At 45.7% G+C, this 19,630-nt stretch overlaps 2 protein-coding genes across 2 annotated transcripts; both read right to left on the bottom strand.

Annotated features, from left to right (window-relative positions):
* Positions 1 to 11,089: 11,089 nt before the first annotated feature.
* Positions 11,090 to 14,175, bottom strand: LOC104598658 (uncharacterized). Its single transcript, XM_010260831.3, has 6 exons — positions 13,951 to 14,175; positions 13,601 to 13,759; positions 12,469 to 12,549; positions 12,017 to 12,142; positions 11,723 to 11,824; positions 11,090 to 11,483 (listed from the first exon to the last, which is right to left on the bottom strand). Exons 1-6 carry the CDS (start codon positions 14,060 to 14,062, stop codon positions 11,413 to 11,415), a joined length of 651 nt encoding a protein of 216 aa, XP_010259133.1. The 5' UTR covers positions 14,063 to 14,175; the 3' UTR covers positions 11,090 to 11,412.
* Positions 14,176 to 19,033: 4,858 nt separating this feature from the next.
* LOC148790686 (uncharacterized) lies at positions 19,034 to 19,390 on the bottom strand. The gene has a single exon (XM_088890332.1). The coding sequence runs from the start codon at positions 19,388 to 19,390 to the stop codon at positions 19,034 to 19,036; it is 357 nt and encodes a 118-aa protein (XP_088746458.1).
* Positions 19,391 to 19,630: the final 240 nt, after the last annotated feature.

Consider the following 19,630-nt stretch of genomic DNA (forward strand, 5'->3'; position numbering starts at 1 on the left):
CTTCTACAACACCTTTGAAAGGATGAATCTCACACCCGAGCGGCTCCAGCCAGCTGACGTTCCCCTCATCGGCTTCTCCGGTAATGCCATCAAACCGAAGGAAAAGATCACCCTGCCCATCACAATAGGGAATGAACCGGACCAAGTAACTTGGATGCATGAGTTCCTGGTAGTGAAGGTTATCTCCCCCTACAATGCCATAATGGGGAGGCCTACCATTCACGTGCTGAGGGCAGCCATGTCATCCTACCACCTGGCCCTCAAGTTCCCCACCGAGCATGGTGTCGAAGTTGTTCGTGGGAACCAACAGATCGCCCGCCAGTGCTATGTGTCAGCGCTGAAGGGCAAGAACAAAGAGGCCCTATCACTAGAGGGCCTCGACCTCAGGGAGGAGACAGCGAGCCGAGGACCTCGTCTCGATTCCCCTAGACAAGGCAAACCCTAAGAAAATAGTCTGCATCGGGTCCAACCTTCCCCTGAACGCCTATCCGAACTGGTAAGTTTCCTCATAACTAACGCCAACGTATTTGCTTGGTCTACTGCTGATATGCCTATAATTGACCCCTCGGCCATTACTCACAGGCTGAGCGTGGACTCGAGCTCTAGGCTAGTTCGGCAAAAGAAGAAGAACTTTGCACCAGAGTGATGGAAGGCTATAGGAGAGGAAGTTGGTAAGCTACTCGACATCGACTTCATCCGAGAGGTACACCACTCTAACTGGTTGTCAAATGTGGTTTTGGTGAAAGGTGAAGAAAACTAACGGGAAATTACAAATCTGTATTGACTTCAAAGACCTTAACAGAGCCTGCCCGAAGGACAGTTTTCCTTTACCATAGATAGACCACCTTGTCGATGCCACTGCAGGATACGAACTGTTCGGCTTCATGGATGCCTTCTCCAGATACAACAAAATAAAGATGCACATTGAGGATGAGGAAAAGACCTCGTTCATCGCCGAGCATGGCACATATTGCTATTAAGTAATGCCGTTCGAACTCAAGAATGCAGGGGCCACCTACTAACGTCTTGTCAACAAGGTGTTCAAGAACCAGATGGGGAGGAACATCAAAGCATATGTAGATGACATGGTAGTGAAGAGCCTGAAAGCCGAAACTCACACCTCAGACCTGGCCAAGACCTTTTACACTTTGTGCAGGTTCAACAAGAAGCTTAACCCAAGCAAGTATGCCTTCGGCGTCACCTCGGGCAAAATTCTTGGGATTCGTCATCACCCAAAGAGGCATTGAAGCCTGATGAGGGCAGATTTGGCCCTCTACTGACATCATGACACATGGCATATCAAAACAGCTGGGCTACATCCCAGCATCACCTAGGCGACAACTTACCTTAGCCAAAATGGGGTCCCAGCTGGCGACCTGGTGACCTACTTCTACTGCCGACTTGGCGACCTGCCTCTATCGCCAACCTAGCGACCTGGCGATCTGCCTCTGCCGCCGACTTGGCGACCTACCTCTTTATAAGCTTACCAGTTGTCTTTGAACCTTTCAGGATCACGTCGCGTAACCGTAGGCCTTATCCTCATCCCGCCCGAATTGGAGTGAAACGGTAAGCCTTATTAACTAGCACGTTATCCTCCTTCCAAAGCGGAACGGACCCCTACGTTGTGGGCCGATGATTCCAAGAGCGTTTCGCTATACCCATGGCAGCCCAACTATATAGGGGTGTCAGCCCCTGAGACCCAAGTAGATGTGCAATTTAGTTCTCGCAGCTCTCCAGCTCTCTCACATTTAGTTATCTTAAAATCTCTGATTCGCTAACTTAAGCATCAGAGTGCCCACCCCGGGTAAAACAACCCGAGCACTCTGACATTGTTTCCTTGCAGGTCGCATCAGAGCCACTTCTCCAGCTCATCACCATTCAGCTAGGCATCTAAGCCACCTCTTCAGCTCGTCACTAGACCTGTTCATGGGCCGGGTGGCCTGACGGGCCGGCCCAGCCCCTGGACGGGCTTAAACAGGTATATAGGCCCGCGGGCTTAACCTCGGGCCAAAAATCCCAGCCCACAATTAATTCAAGCCGAGCTCGGGATTTGACAAAATAGCCTGACCCGAGCCCGGCCCGGCCCGACCTATAAATAAACCCAAAAACCCTAATTGAATACCCTTTTTTTTACCTCTTTCCCTTCTTTTTCCAACCGAATTCTTCTTCTCCACATCCTCTTTCCCTTCTTTATATATATATTTTTTAATATAAATAAATTTTGAATTTATATATTTTTTTAATGTAAATAAATTCTGATTTATATTGATTATTGAATAGGGAAAATTTCTAATTTTTTTATTAGGTCGGGCTTCGGGCTCGGGCTCGGGCTTCGAGCTTTTTATTAGGGTCGGGCTCGGGCCCAAGTTGTAGGCCCGTTGGTCGGGCCGGGCTCGGGCTCGGGCCTAACATATTTCTGTTAATGAAAAGTAAAAGCCCAGCCCGAGCCCGGCCCAGCCCGGCCCATGAACAAGTCTACCCGTCACCATTTAGCTAGGCATCAGAGCCACCTCTCCAGCTCGTCACCATTAGCTAAGCATCAGAACCACCTCTCCAGCTCATCACCATTAGCTAGGCATCAAAACCACCTCTCCAACTCATCACTACTCGGTTAGGCATCAGAGCCACTTCTCTAGCTCGTCACCACTCAGTTAGGCATCAGAGCCACCTCTCCAGCTCGTCACCACTCAGTTAGGCGTCAAAGCCACCTCTCCAACTCGTCACCACTCAGCTAGGCATCAGAGCCACCACTCCAGCTCGTCACCATTCAGCTAAGCATCAGAGCCACATCTCCAGCTCATCACCATTCTGTTAGGCATCAGAGCCACCTCTCCAGATCGCCACCATTCAACTAGGCATTAGAGCCACCTCTCCAGGTCGTCACCATTTAGCTAGGCGTCCAAACCACCTTCCAGGTAGGAACCATCCAGCTAGGCATCCAAGCCACATTCTAGGTAGGGATTATTCAGCCAGGCATCCGAGTCACCTACCAGCCGGGAGCTGCCGAAATGCACATCATCAATTGGCATCGTCTGTGGGAAATCCCAACAACAAAGCCGAGTATGAGGCCCTCCTCGTGGGGTTACAGCTCGCTAGGGACCTCGGCTCCAAGCATATCAAAGTCTTCAGCGATTCGTAGTTGGTGGTTAATCAAGTCAATTGTGAGTACAAGGCCAGAGAACAATCCCACCACTTCCAACACTTCTCCTTGCAGCAAGTACCGCGAGTCGAGAACGCAAGAGCTGACACCCTCTCCAAGCTGTCTAGTACCTCGGCCCTCTATAGAAGAAGCCCAAGTACTCCAGCTAGAGGCCAAACCATCTTCGATGGACTCCATCATTGACTTCCTACTATCAGGACGACAGCCCGACGATAGGAACGAAGCTAGACGACTCCAATGTCAAGTAGCACATTACACTTTGCTAGAGGAAAAGTTGTATAGGAGATCCTTCACCTTGCCTTACCTCCGATGCCTCCGCTAGGAGGAGGGCGAATACGTGCTCCGAGAAATTCATGAAGGCATTTGAAGTAACCACCTTGGCAGTCGAGCCCTAACCCAAAAAACACTAAGGCAGGGATAGTTTTGACCAACTCTTCACAAGGATGCAGCCGAGTTGGTACGAAGGCGTGATCAATGTCAGAGACATGCTAACCTCTACCATCAACCATCCACGACACTCTCGGCTCTCAGCAGTCCCTAGCCCTTCGCCAAATGGGGAATAGACCTCCTCGGCCCTTTCCCTCAAGCAATAGGGGTAGGAAATACCTCGTCGTCATTGTGAACTACTTCACCAAGTGGGTAGAGGTCAAACCATTAGCCACCATTATAGCCCAAGCAACCCAAAGTTTTTTTGGAAAAACATCATTTGCTGCTTTGGCCTCCCCCACATGCTTGTCACCAACAACGAGAAACAATTCGACGATGCTAAGTTCCAAGAATGGTGCGCCTCCCTCGGGATCAGATAGCAGTACACCTCAATGGGCTATCCTCAGACGAACGGCCTAGCCAAGGTCACAAACAGAACCATCCTGGACAGACTGAAGACCAGGTTGAACCAAACCAAAGGCTTGTGGGCTAATGAGCTACACAGCGTTCTCTAGGCATATCGAACCACACCTTAGACAACCATGGGAGAGACCCCTCTCGGCCTAACCTACGGTATGGAAGCAGTAATTCCAGTAGAGATTGGACAGCCAACACTTTGGATTGAAGCTTACGACGAGGCCGAGAACAGTGAAGCACTTAGAGCAAAATTAGACCTGCTAGAAGAAGCCCGAGAGCAAGCACAAATCAGGGTGGCCGTCTACTAGCAACGAGTGACCCACTACTACAACTCCAAGGTGAAAGAAAGGCATTACCAAGAGGGAGACCTCGTCCTCAGGAAGGTCATGGTCCCCGAAGCTGGAGTAGGAAAGCTGGGCACCAACTGGGAAGGCCCTTACAGGATCAAGCAAGTTGTCAGCCCCGACACCTTTCGTTTGAAAAATTTAGATGGAAGATTCGTCCCTCGGATGTGGAACTTGGAGAACCTTTGGATGTATTACAAATGAATGTAATTTTTTGATGAAGTAATGAATTAATGAAGCAAAGTTCTTCTTTGGCTCAATGCTTAGCGTGTGTTCCCACCAGGTCTCTAAGACCCCTCAGCTTTGCGACTGGTCGAGGTGCATGGCCTCTCCCAAGGACCGCGCCCTCTTGTCGAACCGTTGCTAGGGCATATTGCTAGTAGCGAACACCCTAACAAAATGCCTCGCCAGACTATACCAAGATAGCCGAGGCCTTGCACGCCTCACCACCCGCCTCAGTGGCAGTTGGCCTCTTGGTCTTCTACACTTAGCACCATTAGCTAAATATGGCAACCCTAACCAACTTGGCGGTTCGCCTTGGCCCGAGACCCAGACCTCTTTAGAGAGTCACCTCGGCCTCATCGAAGTAACCACTTGGAGAGGTGGGAGCTAGGTGAGCCTCAGCTCTGCCTCGCCCCCCCCCCCCCCCCCCCCTTGTAGTTCGACAGGCCATCCCGACTTTGCCTAAGCAACCACGAGAGGGAGAGAGCCAGGCGAGCTCGAGCTTTGGCTCTGCCTCGGCCTCTTCCCCACGTATTCAATAGGCCACTTCGGCCTTGTCTAAGTGGACACTTAGAAGGAACTAGGCCAGGTAAGCTGCATTTCGATCGCGTAGCTCTACCTCGGCCTCCCCTTCCTACTAACCTAAGGCATGTGTTTAACGAGCCAACACGAGCTACTTTTCGTGTGTGCACTGTGGTCTCATTGTTGGGAGGGGCAGGGACCCCTTGGTAAAAGAAAAAAGAAGAAAGGGAGAACACATTGCATAGAACAAAAGAAGCATAGTGTACAAAAAGAATGCTCGATTTTATCATTACACTTCTTCACATTTTGAGCCTTTACAAAAGGAAAAAAGTTTTGCAACCTCTTTAGCCGAGCACATTTACATCAAGCAACAAAAGAGAAAAAGGAAGAGGACCCCCTAGGCCTCAACACTAGCCGGAGGAAGGGCAGAGTCCATGCCACCATCGGCAACCTTGACGACTTCAACAACTTCCTAGGAGAGTCCGGAATCACTTTCAAGCTCTCGACGTCAAAGTCCAGCAACATCTCCTTGAGGACTTTCTTGGTGTCATCGATCCCATCCAGATACATTCCAAATGCGCAGTCCGCAAGGTCCTCTGCTCACTTCTCCACCGCTTCGGCTTGCTTCACTGCCTTAGTTGCCTGCTTTAGCACCTAAACAGTTTTCCCTTCAGCCTCTACCACCTTCTTCTCGACTTCGGCTGCCTGCTTCAGTGCCTCAACGGTCTTCCCTTCAGCTTTAGCGGCCCGCTCTGTCGCCTCGGCTACCTTTCTCTCCGCCTCGGCCACCCGCCGTTGGGCCTCAGAGACGATGCTCTCGAGGCGAACCCTCTCCTCTTGTTCCTTGGAGAGGTCCTTCTACGCCTCCTTCAACTTCTCCTCGGCTTTTAGCCGAAGCACTTGCTCATCCTTATGGCCCGCCCTGAACTTGGCGAGCTTCTCCTCAGTAGCGATGGCGGTCTTCTAGAGTTTCTCCTTCTCCTTTTTGAGACTGTCCAGGTGGGCCAGGTTAAGGCTTATCCGGTCTCCTAGACTGACGAAGTGGAGACAGGCCTGCAGCAAAAACTATCAGCAAAAGCTACAAAAAAAAGAGAGAAAGACCTTGGAAGGGTGAAAGAGTCCCCCTCGTGAACTGACCATCGGTGGCGGAAGACCTTGGAAGGGTGCTCAGCCCCTTCGGCGAGCTCTTGTACAGATGTGGGGGCAGATGAGGGCTCCATGTGATGCTCCTTGGCAGGAGGACCCTTCGGCGTGGCGTCCCCGACAGGACGCTCGCTGTGGGCCACCTTCTTCGGCGGTTGTTCTCTTAAGGCCTCATTGGTAGGCCTCTTCCTCCTCACCTCAACCCCCTTGGCGGGCTCCTTCACTACCTCGGTCGGCTTCCTCGTGACCTCAACCAATCCCTTCCCTTTGACTGGGACCTATGGAGTTGCCCCTTTGGTGGGGACCTGGGTAGATGTCCCCTTGGTAGGGACCTTTGGAGCTGCCCCCTTGGCGGGGACCCTTTGTGAAGCTACCCCTTTGGTGGGGGCAAACGCCCTCTCGTCCCTCACGGGCATGCCCTCGACGGGCCTCTGCGGCGTCTGTGAGCCCGCCTTTTTGTTTGCTTGCTCCTTCTGCTTGGCATGAGCACGCTCAATAAACATCTTCGCATCCATCGGTACCTCTGCAAGCAAAAGAAAACATATCAATATCGCAGAACGAGGATGAGGGACAACGTGTTAAGGAACTGTAGGACCTCTCCTACCGAGGGGGCAGGGCTGAGCCCCGCGAACACTAACAAAACCTCCTCCTCCACCAATGGCTTGGCCTGGATTTTCCCCATCACGAGTAGGTGGGCTATGTCAGCAGCCTCCTCGTCCTGGAGCGGAGGGGGACACCTGTCGACTACCACGCTGGCCTCTCCCCACCTCGATCTAAACCTCCAACCTTCGGGGCAAGAGACATAAAAGAACTTGTCTTTCTAGTTGTGGATGGACGAAGGGTTGTGAATTAGTTTTCCCCTCCGAGGATGAAAGTAGCACATGCTGGCCTTGAAAGCGTTCTTCCTCGGCACAAACATGGCACAAAAACTTCTTCGAAGTCAACTCCACATCCTAAAGCTGAGCTTACACCAACATGGCTATAATGGTCCTAAGGGCATTGGGGACGAACTGGCTGATAGTGATGCGATACCACTCCAGCAACTCAGAGATCAAAGGGGGAAGGGGAAACCTAAGGCCAGACTCCAAAAAATGCTGGTATATGCAAATCTCCCCCTCGTTGGGGGTCCACGGTCACTCACCGACACCAGGAACCCAAAGTGTGTAGGACCGAGGTATGTGGAACCTCCTAGCTAAAGACTTGACCTGGTCCACCTCTAAGGAGTTGTCGAACTCCGAGCATGGGATGTTAGCTATAGCCACCCTTTCAGGCAGTGCTCCCGTCTACGGGTCCCAAGGCGGTCTCCGAGACCCCCTCCCCCTTGGCCTGAGGGGACCCCTCGGGCTCCCTCGGCAATATTGATGTGGCGCTCTCACGGGGAGAGTCATCGCCTCACTGGCTGCCCTTGGCACCCCTTGAGGCTACTCTTTCCCTCAGCACCATCACCTCTTGTCGAAAGGGAATAACGGCTAGTGGACCCAAGGAAGAGAGAGGGAAAAGGGGTACAAGGAGAGCTCCCCTCTAAAGCGTTTGGAAGTTCATAGCACTCAGGACCAGAGTCCGAGAAAGACATGTTGCAAGGAATTACCTAAAAGTTGGAGAAAAGAAAGAGAGGAGATGAAGTTTATTGAAGAATGGAAAAGTCTCAGAGTTGTTCACTCAGTAACTAGGGCGCCTAGAGACAAATGACAGGAGAACCGCGACTAAGCCCCCTATTTACAGGAGAATGGACGGCCCAGATCTTGCCCAATCCAATGGATGCATGTCTCCTGCCTCCATTGCCCATCTAGGACATGACACCCGTTACTTGACCTCGGAAGACGAAACGATGCTTGACTGGCGCTTAGTCTCGGGGAGACGAAACAATGCCTGACAACTGACGCCCAGCCTCGAGTAGACAAAATGCCGCTGGGTGAACTAGTGAGTCCACTTGCTACAACCCATCGGCCAGCGTGAACGGACAAAGCGGACACACGAGCCAGTTCACCCGAAGGCGACTGTCCCCCTCACGGGAAGCTCTCCCCGCGTTAGACTCGTATCGAGTACGATCCCATGCCACACACGGCCCCACCACATAAGTAGGAGGCATGGAGTCAGCTCCACCGAGCCCCTTTTGCCCCAAGCTACCTAGCCGAGGCCGAAGTCGAGGCATCCGCAACTTCACTCCTCCACGAATTGAAAATCAGGTGGATGCAGAAGCGAGACGAAGGCAACGCGACTGCAGGGTATACTCTGCCGATCGAGGCCCAACATCACCTACTGGTATTGACACTCCCTTCGGTCGAAGTCGAGGCCTCTCCTTAACCCCCACCCAACCTCGAGAGTGGGGGCAAGTGATGTAGGCGCATGTGGCCGACCAGTACGGAGCTGACACGTGTCTAACTAGAGGGTGCCAACCTAAGCGTACTATGGGGACACTCAAGGCTCAGGTGCAAACTAGACGGACCCAATCCAAGAGCACCGCGTGGCTCTGGTAGAGGATCTCGCCAGGCCCTCGTACGGCTCATATCTGGACCATCCAGGCCCAACTACTCCCAGGCGACTCCGGCTATAAATACGAAGCACCCCCCACAAGGTAAGGAGCTAGACTCTCTGAACTCATTCTGGAGCTAAAGTAACCTCTAAGCACTACTCCCCTCTGGAGAACTCAAGTGTTACTTAAGTCCTCATCTGGACCCCTCAGTTCCAGACCTCTGACCCACTTTACGCTCGTACTAACTTGATCGTCGGAGTCCTCGCCTCGGGTTCCCACCCAAGGCCTCTGACACCTCTATCCTTGCAGAACTTCATTCAGACTCTCTCACATTGTGGCCGGTGCCAGCCTTCGGCTCCTACAGCATCCGAAGAGGACCTTCGGCCTTGGACAATAATCCTTGGCCTCAGCCTCCCCTCTATCGAACCTCCGAAGCCCTTGGCCATCTCCACCAAAGCTCAGGAGTGAAATTACCTTATTGTCCTCAACCAATCCAAGCATCAACATGAACAAACCACAACTACCCCACAAGGCCACCATTCCTTCTTCTTGTCGATCTTCAAAGTCATCTCTGCCGATGGACGCTCTATCCGTTCTCTCCGGTCTCCTCTTGATCCTGCTCTTCGTCACTCCTCCGTCGCCGCAATGCCACACGCCTTATCCTACGCACCCCCTAGTCCCTTACCCTACGCCCCCTCTCTCAACCCCCCATGTCCGTCATAACCTTTTCTTCCCCATCTCCTGCTCCCCCACCCACCCAAGACGATCTCAAGAAGCTCGCCGCCGATAAGGCCGTGGAGTACGTTAGCAGTGGCATGGTCCTCGGCCTCGGCCGCCGATAATCAGGGGTATGTATCACGGAATAACTGAATAAAGTCAAAGCCTGTGGCTTAAACAGAAATGCAGAATTCTTCAAGTAGTGTCTGGATACAATTATGAAATAAATGGTGACAGGACAGGATTTTACTTAATAGATGATAAGCATTTAACTTCAGCCCTGTATTAGTCTCTTGGTATTCACCATTTACCCTTTCAATTAATTTTAAAATAACAATAAAAGTGGGTAGTTGTTGAGTTCCCCAGAAATAACAGTTTCTCCATGACCTGATTCTATCTTAATCCAGGGTAAATGAGGACCTTCCACATCTTTTTCCGGTTCCAACCCGGAAAAAGTACACAATGCTGGAAGCTATACAGACGTTGCATATAGGAATGTTAATTATGCACGGTCCGGGATCTGCTGTGACAGTGTGACCTATTTGAAGTTTGCAGTGAACCCAACCGCATGGCCACAGCTGTCCCAACTTCATGTGAGCGCTTTCCCTCATGCAACCACTCTCATTTGTGACCATTAGAAGAAAAAGGAAGAAAATGCCACTGCTGCAGCTACCTTTACGTGGTGACCACCAAAGTTTGCTCATTTTTTTCCCTGTTGGAGATTCTCCTATTTCCTGTTTCAGGAATGGCTTCTTCTGTTGACAAAAAGATTGAATTCAGAGCTGGTGGGTTTGAGCAAGGGTACTTCTTTTGGGCATTTTTCTGTTAACTTCTGAAATAGGGTAAGACAAGAATGAGCTTTTGTTATCTATTCTTCTGCAAATTTTGGTTGTAGATACTGTTCTTGGACGGCTTGAGATTCAGAGGCTATTGACATGTGAATGTTGTTCTAACAGATTTGTAGACCTATGGTTATTCTATTTGATGAGATTCAGTGCATTTCTTTCATAAACTATCATCCATTTGAGCTTCTACAACTTATTCAGAGAAGAATGGGTATTTAGCTATGATAATTAAATGGTTGCTAGATTCGAATGAGAAGAGCTTTGACAGTCACCATGTGAAGGTAACTGTAGCAATGCTATTTTCTTCATTTGTAAATGGTCACAAACGAGAGTGGTTGGACAAGGGAAAGTGGTCACACAAGGTTGGGACAGTTGTGACCATGTGATTGGGTCCATGAGTTGTTCTTGCCTCTTCGACATGAATCTAGAGTCTAGACCGAACTTAGTTTTCCTGTATTTCCTATTTTTGGAGGTTCACAATTTCCCGTGTTCATGTTGTAACTTTATTAGCAGAATAAGTTGATGATAATTGATAAATGGTAACCCAGCAGAGTCTTGTTGCCACTTTTTCTTGTTTATGAAACACAAGGAAAGGAAAATATGGCATATGTGTTGTCATCTATTAAATGGATATTAGAGAAGTAGATGACTTGGTCGGCCTTACCAAATTGACTCAACCAAATCTAGGTTTATTTTATTCTTTTTCGTTTTATTTTTCAGTAGTCATTAGAGGTTCCTGAACAATTCCCAGATCTTACATCAACTTGTTTAGGCTACCTTATTTCAACTTCACATGTAGTTGAATTCTCAAAATAAAGGATTAGCAAGAAAAGTAGTCCCATATAACATCACTCTAGCTAATACACTCATGATTTTTATAGTACAGTCTGTTTTATTCAAAGTACAAGAATCCCCCTCCTCCTAAGTATCCTGTGTAATCACTAATCACAAGAACAGATCCAACTCCTAATACAGCTGTCAAGACTGAATAATACAAAAAGTGTTCTCTTTTTACATAAGAATCTAATGGACAAGGAATGAAGCAATATCAAATACATGTATCCAGAATGTGAATAAAATGAAATCTCGCACAATAAAACTCTGAGACAGCTAAGAAAAACTCGAGATGCATCTAGTTCTATTCTACAAAACCATGGCGAAGGACATCATCAATATCATCAACCAATTGAAGTTTCCAAGCAGAACTGAGGTACCTGGAAGAGGAAAACCAAAGAAAAGTGAAAAGCCAATCAGACTGTACTGCTGTATATATCATGATTCCTTCATGCTGTTTGTGTACTAATTTGTAAGATGCTTGTCTTACAGACTCAAATCATCAAATGATCGCATTCTATTTTCTTTCTTTCTTTTTAATTTTATCAAAAATAATAAAAAAGAAAATTTAAGAAATCCATGCTATGATGCATGAAGTTATGAGCAGAACGGTTCTTACCATGACTACTGTCAACCAAGTTAACTGATGTTCCTGGGGTTTGACTTGCAGATTTATTGGACACTGTGATCCCCAAACTGGCACAATCTGCTCCCAGTGTGCCTGATAACCAAAATATCCAAATTTCATATTAGCCCTTCTCTTCAAGATGCTGAAGAGGGTGCATGAAACATAATTTGTTGCACTTTAACATAGTTTAAAGCAGAGGTACAAGCTTGGATATGGTTCAACCTTCCTGCCTGAGTTACAACCAAATCATATTATATACTAAAAAGAAAGAAATGATGTTCTTACATTCACTGAAGCAAGGGAAGACTGTGACATTGAGAAGATTATAGGCACCCTGTTTGCATTCACAGGTGTGGGTGTGATCCGACTTCTTTAAACAGGTGCCTTCTCCACAGTAGGCCCAGTAGCAAGCTGGAGAACCAACCAAACAAAATTTGAGGAATAATAGTAAGATTTAAGTTACAAATATTACCAACCAGCCAATAAAACCATGGCAGACACAGGGTCTTGGTTCAAAGTATCCATCTCTCTCTCTCTCTCTGAATGCCATCGTTCCACCATCACTACTTCATACCTAGTAACCTACTGCCATTATTTAAGCTTGTAAGATGCCCTTAAGGATAATTCCTTGCATCCAGCATATGAGCAACCTCAAAAACCAATAGATATCGATCCTTTGAACCATGCACATGGTGGTAAAGATTAGAAATAATAAGAGCTAAGTTATGGGTGATTACGGTCCCAAAAGGATTCATTGTGCGGAACATCTTTCTCTGGAACAGGAGGAGGTGCTGATGAGCAGGCGTAGTCCAGCGTGCCTGGAACAATTAATCATACCCACAAAGGTGGTCAATTACGTTAGTTAATAGAAATCCAATTTTGCTGCAAGAAGAAACCTATGCAATATAAAATAAAAATAAAACAACAGAGCTTTCACTCTGAGATCACATATTTGATTTCATGTGTTGATTTGTCTATTTAGGTGGGCACATCTCCACCATACTACGAACCGGAATCACCCATGTGATAAAGACAATTTACCAACTTGATTTTACTTTTGCCTTAATTAATTGCTTTCCAAAGAAATTTTTAGGAACGTAGTTGCAGGGCAATTGCCATGTGGAGACATTAACTATGAGATGAGATTTTTTTTTTTTTTTTGGATTCGGTGGTATACACCATTAATAACTTCCCCCTGACCCCTTTTTCCCCAAAATGCTGGTTGGGGGATTTCATTCCGCTGGAACAAACCAGCTAACACACCAACGAGCCAGCCCTCGGTTGGTATGAAATGGACAAAAACTATCTACCAAATCTTCCTTTACCTAACTCCAAAACTGACTCTCAGAATGAACATGGAGACTTTTTTTTGTCACCAAATTCAGTTTATATTAATCTGTATGAAATGGTTCCTGTTTCAAAACTCAAACTCCGGTGCTGCCTCCCCTCGTTCCATTCTCACAACTGAAACGCCATTGTTTCTGCTCTGCCCTGCTCTACTTGAGCAGGTTATACAGACCCTTCACCGTAGCGAAGATCTAGTGAGACCCACTATAAAATAATACCCCCATCATGCACTAGAGAGACAGTGCTTAAAGTAAGGTCCTCTCCGGTCAGTTCACAGTTGAAGGCAACTGTGAACCCAGAACCCAGTATGAGAACAACGAGCAACAAACAAACTCATTAACAAATGGGAAGGTACGTAGCAGGCAAATAAAAGGTGCTGTACTGAGTATACAACAATTTCATCAAATCCAAAATCATATCCAGTTCTGTTTTTTGGATGGCAAAGGAAACTCATACAACGTAACTCAACAATTTCTTCGCAGGAGGATATTGAAACTTTAAAATTAAGCTGGAACTACTCACAGTTGGGAATCACGCAAGGTAGAATCTTGAAATGGTCTTCGTCTTCGCTACTGAGACGGGTTCGTTTCCAACCTGGTTCGCATTCGCATGTGTAGCCAAACGTGTAATTTAATGGGCTGCAGGTCCCCTTTCCACAGTTCACATCCTTGCATATCTCCTCTATACACAATGGTCAAAATTGCAAACAAAGAAAATCCATTGATTAAATCAGAAAAGTAAACCCAGATGAGATATGACGAACACACCAGTGATCCCATGACCCAGATAAGAAAAAAACAATAACCAACAAAAATGAAACACTCAAGCTCTTGAAAAGGATAAAAGAATGAGAGAATAAGGCTGAAAAGTACCGGAAACTGGAGAGAAAAAGGGAGATAGAGCATCTCTCCATGCAGTTATGGGTTCCACAACAACGAGAGCGACGATGATAATAGCGACCAGAGTTAAGGATGAAGAAGCCATCTCGATTCTCAGAGAGAGAGAGAGAGAGAGAGAGAATGGGCGATGGAAGAGAAATTTATGGTATGCTCATGTATTTATCGGGTGATTGAATGACTTTAAAATGGACTTGTCTCAGCCGGCCAAAGTCGAAACAATGACTCTTGTGCTTTGTGGACACTGGAGTTATTGTGGGTCGTTGGGAGATACGACTGGGACTTGAGAACCTGAGAGGTGAGAAACTGATTATTTTCTTTCTTTTTTGTCCAAGGAGTGTAACCCGGGCCGTACTCGGTCCAAGGCACGAGCCCGCGCGGGCCCGCCCGTGCCATGCCACAGGCCGGACTGGTCCATAGATCGAGTTTTAGGTCAAGCCGGGTTGTGGTTGGGTTAAAGTTATTTATTAAAAAAAAATTAAATTAAATTTTTTATTTTATATGAATTTTAATGTATACAATTATTTATATATATAATAGTTAAATAAAATAATATAATAAAATTGAAAATAATTTTTTATTTTATTAATATATTATATACTATATATTATTATATAATAATATAATTATAATTTATATAATATAATATTATTATATATAAATATATATGACCGTACCGACACATAAGCCACTGGCAATACAGCCCACTCGATCATGCTATACTGATTCGACTCACGAACCTAAAACCCCAAGTCTAACATCGCCCATACTATCATGCCATACTCACCACGGTCCGTAAATCATCGTATCAAGCCGTATCGGGCCGCGTGCGGCACGGCTTACACCTCTACCTACCGTGGTCGTTATTTATTAGCTTGAAACTTCGTTCGCAGTTCATCATAAATTGTCAGAAGCCACGCTATCTCTTCTTCCTTTATCTACGTGGCAATCTGATTCAACCAACCCAATTAAAGAAGGTTATAATTGTGTCCAATAAATAAAGGATAACGTTTGCCCAATTTGGACTCAAACTGTTTTTTTAAAGTAGGGCAATTCTTCATTCATTTATACATCTGTATATTTTCAATTTACATGTGATTAGAAACTCAATAAACTTCCATGAAATTAGTATGGATGTACAAAATTAAATGTAAAATAAATAAACAAAACATTTATCTGAACCAAAATCCTACTTAATGCTGAAGAGCTTTAAATTGAAATTCTAAAAAAGGATTTGATAAACAATAAAATTAGATCTAGATTAATAGTATATAATATCGAAATCCAGTCTAATTTTGATATAAATCCAATGGAGTAGGATTCGACTCAAATCTTAAAGTGAATCAATCAAATTTGAATCTTGATATATCCAATCCGTGTTAGAGACAACTGAATGCAATAACAAGAGCTCAACAGAATGGACTGAATGACTTGTACTTTTATTGAAACTGTACTTGGTTTTTATAACTATTTACAAGTCTAACAGAAAGCGTAAAATCAGTACTCGTTAGCCTTATCTTAGCTACGTGATTATTAAAGCAATGGAATAGGTCAACTAATAATATCCCTAAAAACTAGGATTTATTGAAACAGAAAAACAGATTAAGTAAAACAAAAATTTGACTCCAAGCAACGACCTCTTCATGCCCTCTCTTAAACTAACTGCAGATTGCAATTAGTTTACATCAATAGCTTCACACACTCCCATCATCTTTCTGAGTTTCTGAAATGCTTCTAACTTCAACGGCTTCGTCATCAAATCAGCCACCTGCTCCTGAGTTCCACAGTGGATTAGTTCAATTTTACCATCTTTAGTAAGCTCTCTCAAGAAATGAAACCACATATCAATGTGCTTGCTCCTTCCATGCATAACTGGATTTCTTGAAAGCTTGATCGTTGAACTATTGTCACACATGATAGTGGTGCAACCCTTCTGTTCATGACTCAACCTTTTTAACACTCTTCTCATCCATACTGCCTGGCAGGCACACGCAGCAGCAGCCACGAATTCCACCTCAGTGGTTGACAACGTAACTATGGGTTGTTTTTTGGACAGCCATGATACTGCGCCTGAGCTTAAAATAAACACATAGCCAGACGTGCTTTTACGATCTTCTATATCACCTGCATAGTCGCTATCCGTGAAAGCAAGCAGTTCTTCTTCCCCTCCCTTCTTATACAAAATCCCATAGTTTGCAGTGTGCCCTTCAAGTATCGCAAAATCCTTTTGGCAGCTTGTAAGTGAAGTTCAGTGGGTTTAGCCATGTACCTGCTGATCAAATTGACACTGAACATTATATCTGGACGAGTTGTCGTGAGGTACATCAAACTTCCCACTATTTGTTTGAAATACGTCTCATCCACTGTGACTCCATGATCATCTCTACCCATTTTGAAACCTGGCACAATCGGGCTGCTTACTGACTTCCTCTCAAACATCCCAAAACGTTTCAACACTTCAATGGCATACCTCCTTTGACAGATGAAAATGCCATCCAGTCTCTGTAACACTTCAATGCCAAGAAAGAATCTCATCCTCCCCAAATCAGTCATGTCAAAAACTTTCATCATAGAATTCTTAAAATCAGACATCATATCCTCATCATCACCAGTGTAAATCAGATCATCCAAATACCTTCACTGTTCCTCTTGGTGAATAAAGTCTGCTCATTTGGACACTTCTGGAAGCCTTCACTAATGAAATGAGCTTCAATACGGCTAAACCAAGCTCGTGGAGCTTGTTTTAGACCGTACAAAGCTTTATGCAGCTTATACACCTTATGCTCACTCCCTTTTTTCTCATAGCCCTTTGGTTGCTCCACATACACGTCTTCACTGAGTTCACCATGGAGAAATGCTGATTTTACATCCAATTGGTAAATCTTCCAACCTTTTTGCGCTGCAAGTGCCACTATCATCCTCACTATATCCATACGAGCTACTGGAGCAAATACTTCAGTGAAGTCTACCCCTTGTTGTTGAGAGTAACCCTTAGCTACCAACCGAGCCTTGTACTTGTCTACTTCTCCAAGTTCGTTCAACTTCGTTTTATAAATCCATTTTACTCCAATGGTTTTGACACTAGCTGGCAAGTCAGTAAGTTTCCAGGTCTGATTCTTTTCAATTGAGTTAATCTCTGAATCCATTGCCAATCTCCATTTTGAATTCTTCACTACCTCTTCATAGTTGATGGGATCTGTAGAAGCAACAAGAGCCATATTGAGCTCAATTTCTTCCTCGGATAGTCCCTCACCGCTGACGTAATCTTCCATCCAAATAGGAGCCTGTCTGACCCTTCTTTCTCTAACATCAGACCTTCCTGTGTTCACTGGATTAGATACAACTCTCTTGGTTGCATGATTTTCATCTCCCACAGCTTCTTCTTCACTAGCAGCTTCAAGATTCTCATCACCTTCTGCTTCATGCTCATCATCTGTGTCATTCTTGTCATCACCCCACTCAAGATCTACCAACACTTGTTCCTCATAGCTAGTGTCTCACTCCCACTGTCTATTTTCCTCAAATACAACGTCTCTGCTAGTCACCACCCTTTTTGCCACTGGATCATACAGCCTGTAGCCCTTCGACTCCTCACTAACTCCCAAAAGCACGCATCTTGAACTCTTGTTCTCTAGTTTAGTTCTCCTGGCGTCTGGCATGTGAACATGTGCCACACACCCGAAGACTCTAAAATGTTCCACTGTGGGTTTTACACCGGACCATGCTTCTTCAGGAGTGATGTTCTTGACTGCCACTGTAGGACTTCTGTTTAGCACGTATATGGCCCAATTCACTGCCTCAGGCCAGAAGGTGTTGGGGATCTTCTTTTCTGAGAGCATTGAACGAACCATATTCATCACTGTTCGGTTCTTTCGCTCGGCCACTCCATTCTGTTGTGGAATGTATGCATTGGTAAGCTGCCTTTTGATACCACACTGTCTACAAAACTCACTGAACTCTTCTGAGTTGAACTCACCCCCTCTATCAGTGCATAAACACTTGATATGCATTCCTGTCTCCTTCTCAACAAGTTTCTTAAAGCATTTAAATGAATTCAAAGCTTCTGATTTTTCAACTAAGAAGTAAACCCATGCTTTTCTATTAAAGTCATCAATAAAGCATAAGACATACCTCTTCTTGCTATTTGATGTGGGAGCCACTGGACCACATATGTTTGCATGTATGAGCTGCAGTTTTTGGGTTGCCCTCCATGCACTCTTCTTAGGAATGGAGTTTCGGTGTTGCTTTCCGTTCAAACAATTAGTGCACACCACAGTGGTAAAAGGAAGATGAGGCAGTCCACGTACCATATTCTTGGTTTGCAAGGTATTGAGACCTTTATGGCTTAAATGGCCATATCTGTGATGCCATAAGTCAGAGAGATCCTGTGCACTTGTGTGAAAGCATGCCTCCTTCTTCTCTTGTGTATTGGCTAGCAAGATGAACATTCTATTTGCTGACATAGCAGTTTGAATAATTAGACCTCTATCTGGATGATAGATTTTACACATTCCGCCATGAATGAGAATGGCTGGCCCCTTCTCCTGCAACTGTCCGATACTCAGAAGGTTATTCTTCAACTCTGGCACATAGAAGACTTCTGTGATGACATGGTTAAGACCATTCAACTGTAGTCTGACATTTCCTCTTTCTTTTACTGTCATCCTGGAATTGTTCCCGAGTTTTACTTGCTGCCTGAAACTTTCATCTAATTCACTGAACATCATCTCCACACATATGATTTGAGCAGCCCGAATCTAAAAACCATACATCATCACGTTTTCCTTCATGCCTTTCTACGTAAGCCATCAACAACATTTCCTCATGCTTATTCGACTCGGCATAATTGGCCTCCTTGTCCCATGTAGGACACTCATACTTAAAATGACCGAGTTGATGACATTGGTAGCATTCCACTGTGGCTTTGTTGAAGGCTTGACGCCCTTTGCCTCTTCCCCTTCCTCTATAGCTGTTTCTGTCACGTCCTCTTGCTCCAACTCCCTCATCTGTGGTCACCTTTAGAGCTTGCTCCTCCCCATTGTTCTTGTGAAACTTTTGTTCATGTACAATCGATAGAACAAACAATATAGTTAAATTTGTCTGTCAAGGACCTAAGAATCTTCTCAACAATGGTGACATCACGCATTTGCTCCCCATGAAATCTCATTTTGTTACTTATTGACATAACTCTACCAAAATATTCAGTAACACATTCACCTGACTTCATTTCGAGAGTCTCTAATTCCCTCCTCAAAGCTTGAAGGACTGACCGCTTCACTCTAGCATTCCCTTCGTACTTCCTTTTCATCGAATCCCAGATTTGTTTCGATGTGTCCTTCTGTAGGATAGTCTCAAGAATTGTTCTGTCTATTGCCTGAAACAGGTAATTCTTGACCTTCATATCCTTTAACTTCATCTCTTCGAGCCTCTTCTGTTGCGCTTCTGTCACAGCTTCACCTGCTTGCAGTTCTTCATATCCTGTCTCGACCAAGCTCTAGTATTCCTTGGATCTTAAGAAGTTTTCCATGAGCATGTTCCAATGGTCATAATGACCATCAAAACGTGGAATGGCTGGTTGGCGAAAGAACCTTCTCTTGTACTCAACATCTCTCTCAAACTTTCCTGTGTTTACAAGTTAATCAAAAGACTGCGGCTT

This window comes from Nelumbo nucifera, chromosome 6 (genome assembly GCF_055504915.1).
Source record: "Nelumbo nucifera cultivar China Antique chromosome 6, China Antique-T2T, whole genome shotgun sequence".
Lineage (NCBI taxonomy): Eukaryota > Viridiplantae > Streptophyta > Magnoliopsida > Proteales > Nelumbonaceae > Nelumbo > Nelumbo nucifera.

Bases quoted from the DNA above. Each gene is read 5' to 3' on its own strand.
- LOC104598658 (XM_010260831.3), bottom strand. From the start codon at position 14,062: ATGGCTTCTTCATCCTTAACTCTGGTCGCTATTATCATCGTCGCTCTC. The intron at 12,143-12,468 runs GTAATCACCCAT...TTGGTTCTCCAG, and splicing joins CAATGAATCCTTTTGGGACC to CTTGCTACTGGGCCTACTGT. The intron at 11,484-11,722 runs GTAAGAACCGTT...TTCCTCTTCCAG, and splicing joins CTTGGTTGACAGTAGTCATG to GTACCTCAGTTCTGCTTGGA.
- LOC148790686 (XM_088890332.1), bottom strand. From the start codon at position 19,390: ATGAAGTTAAAGGATATGAAGGTCAAGAATTACCTGTTTCAGGCAATA.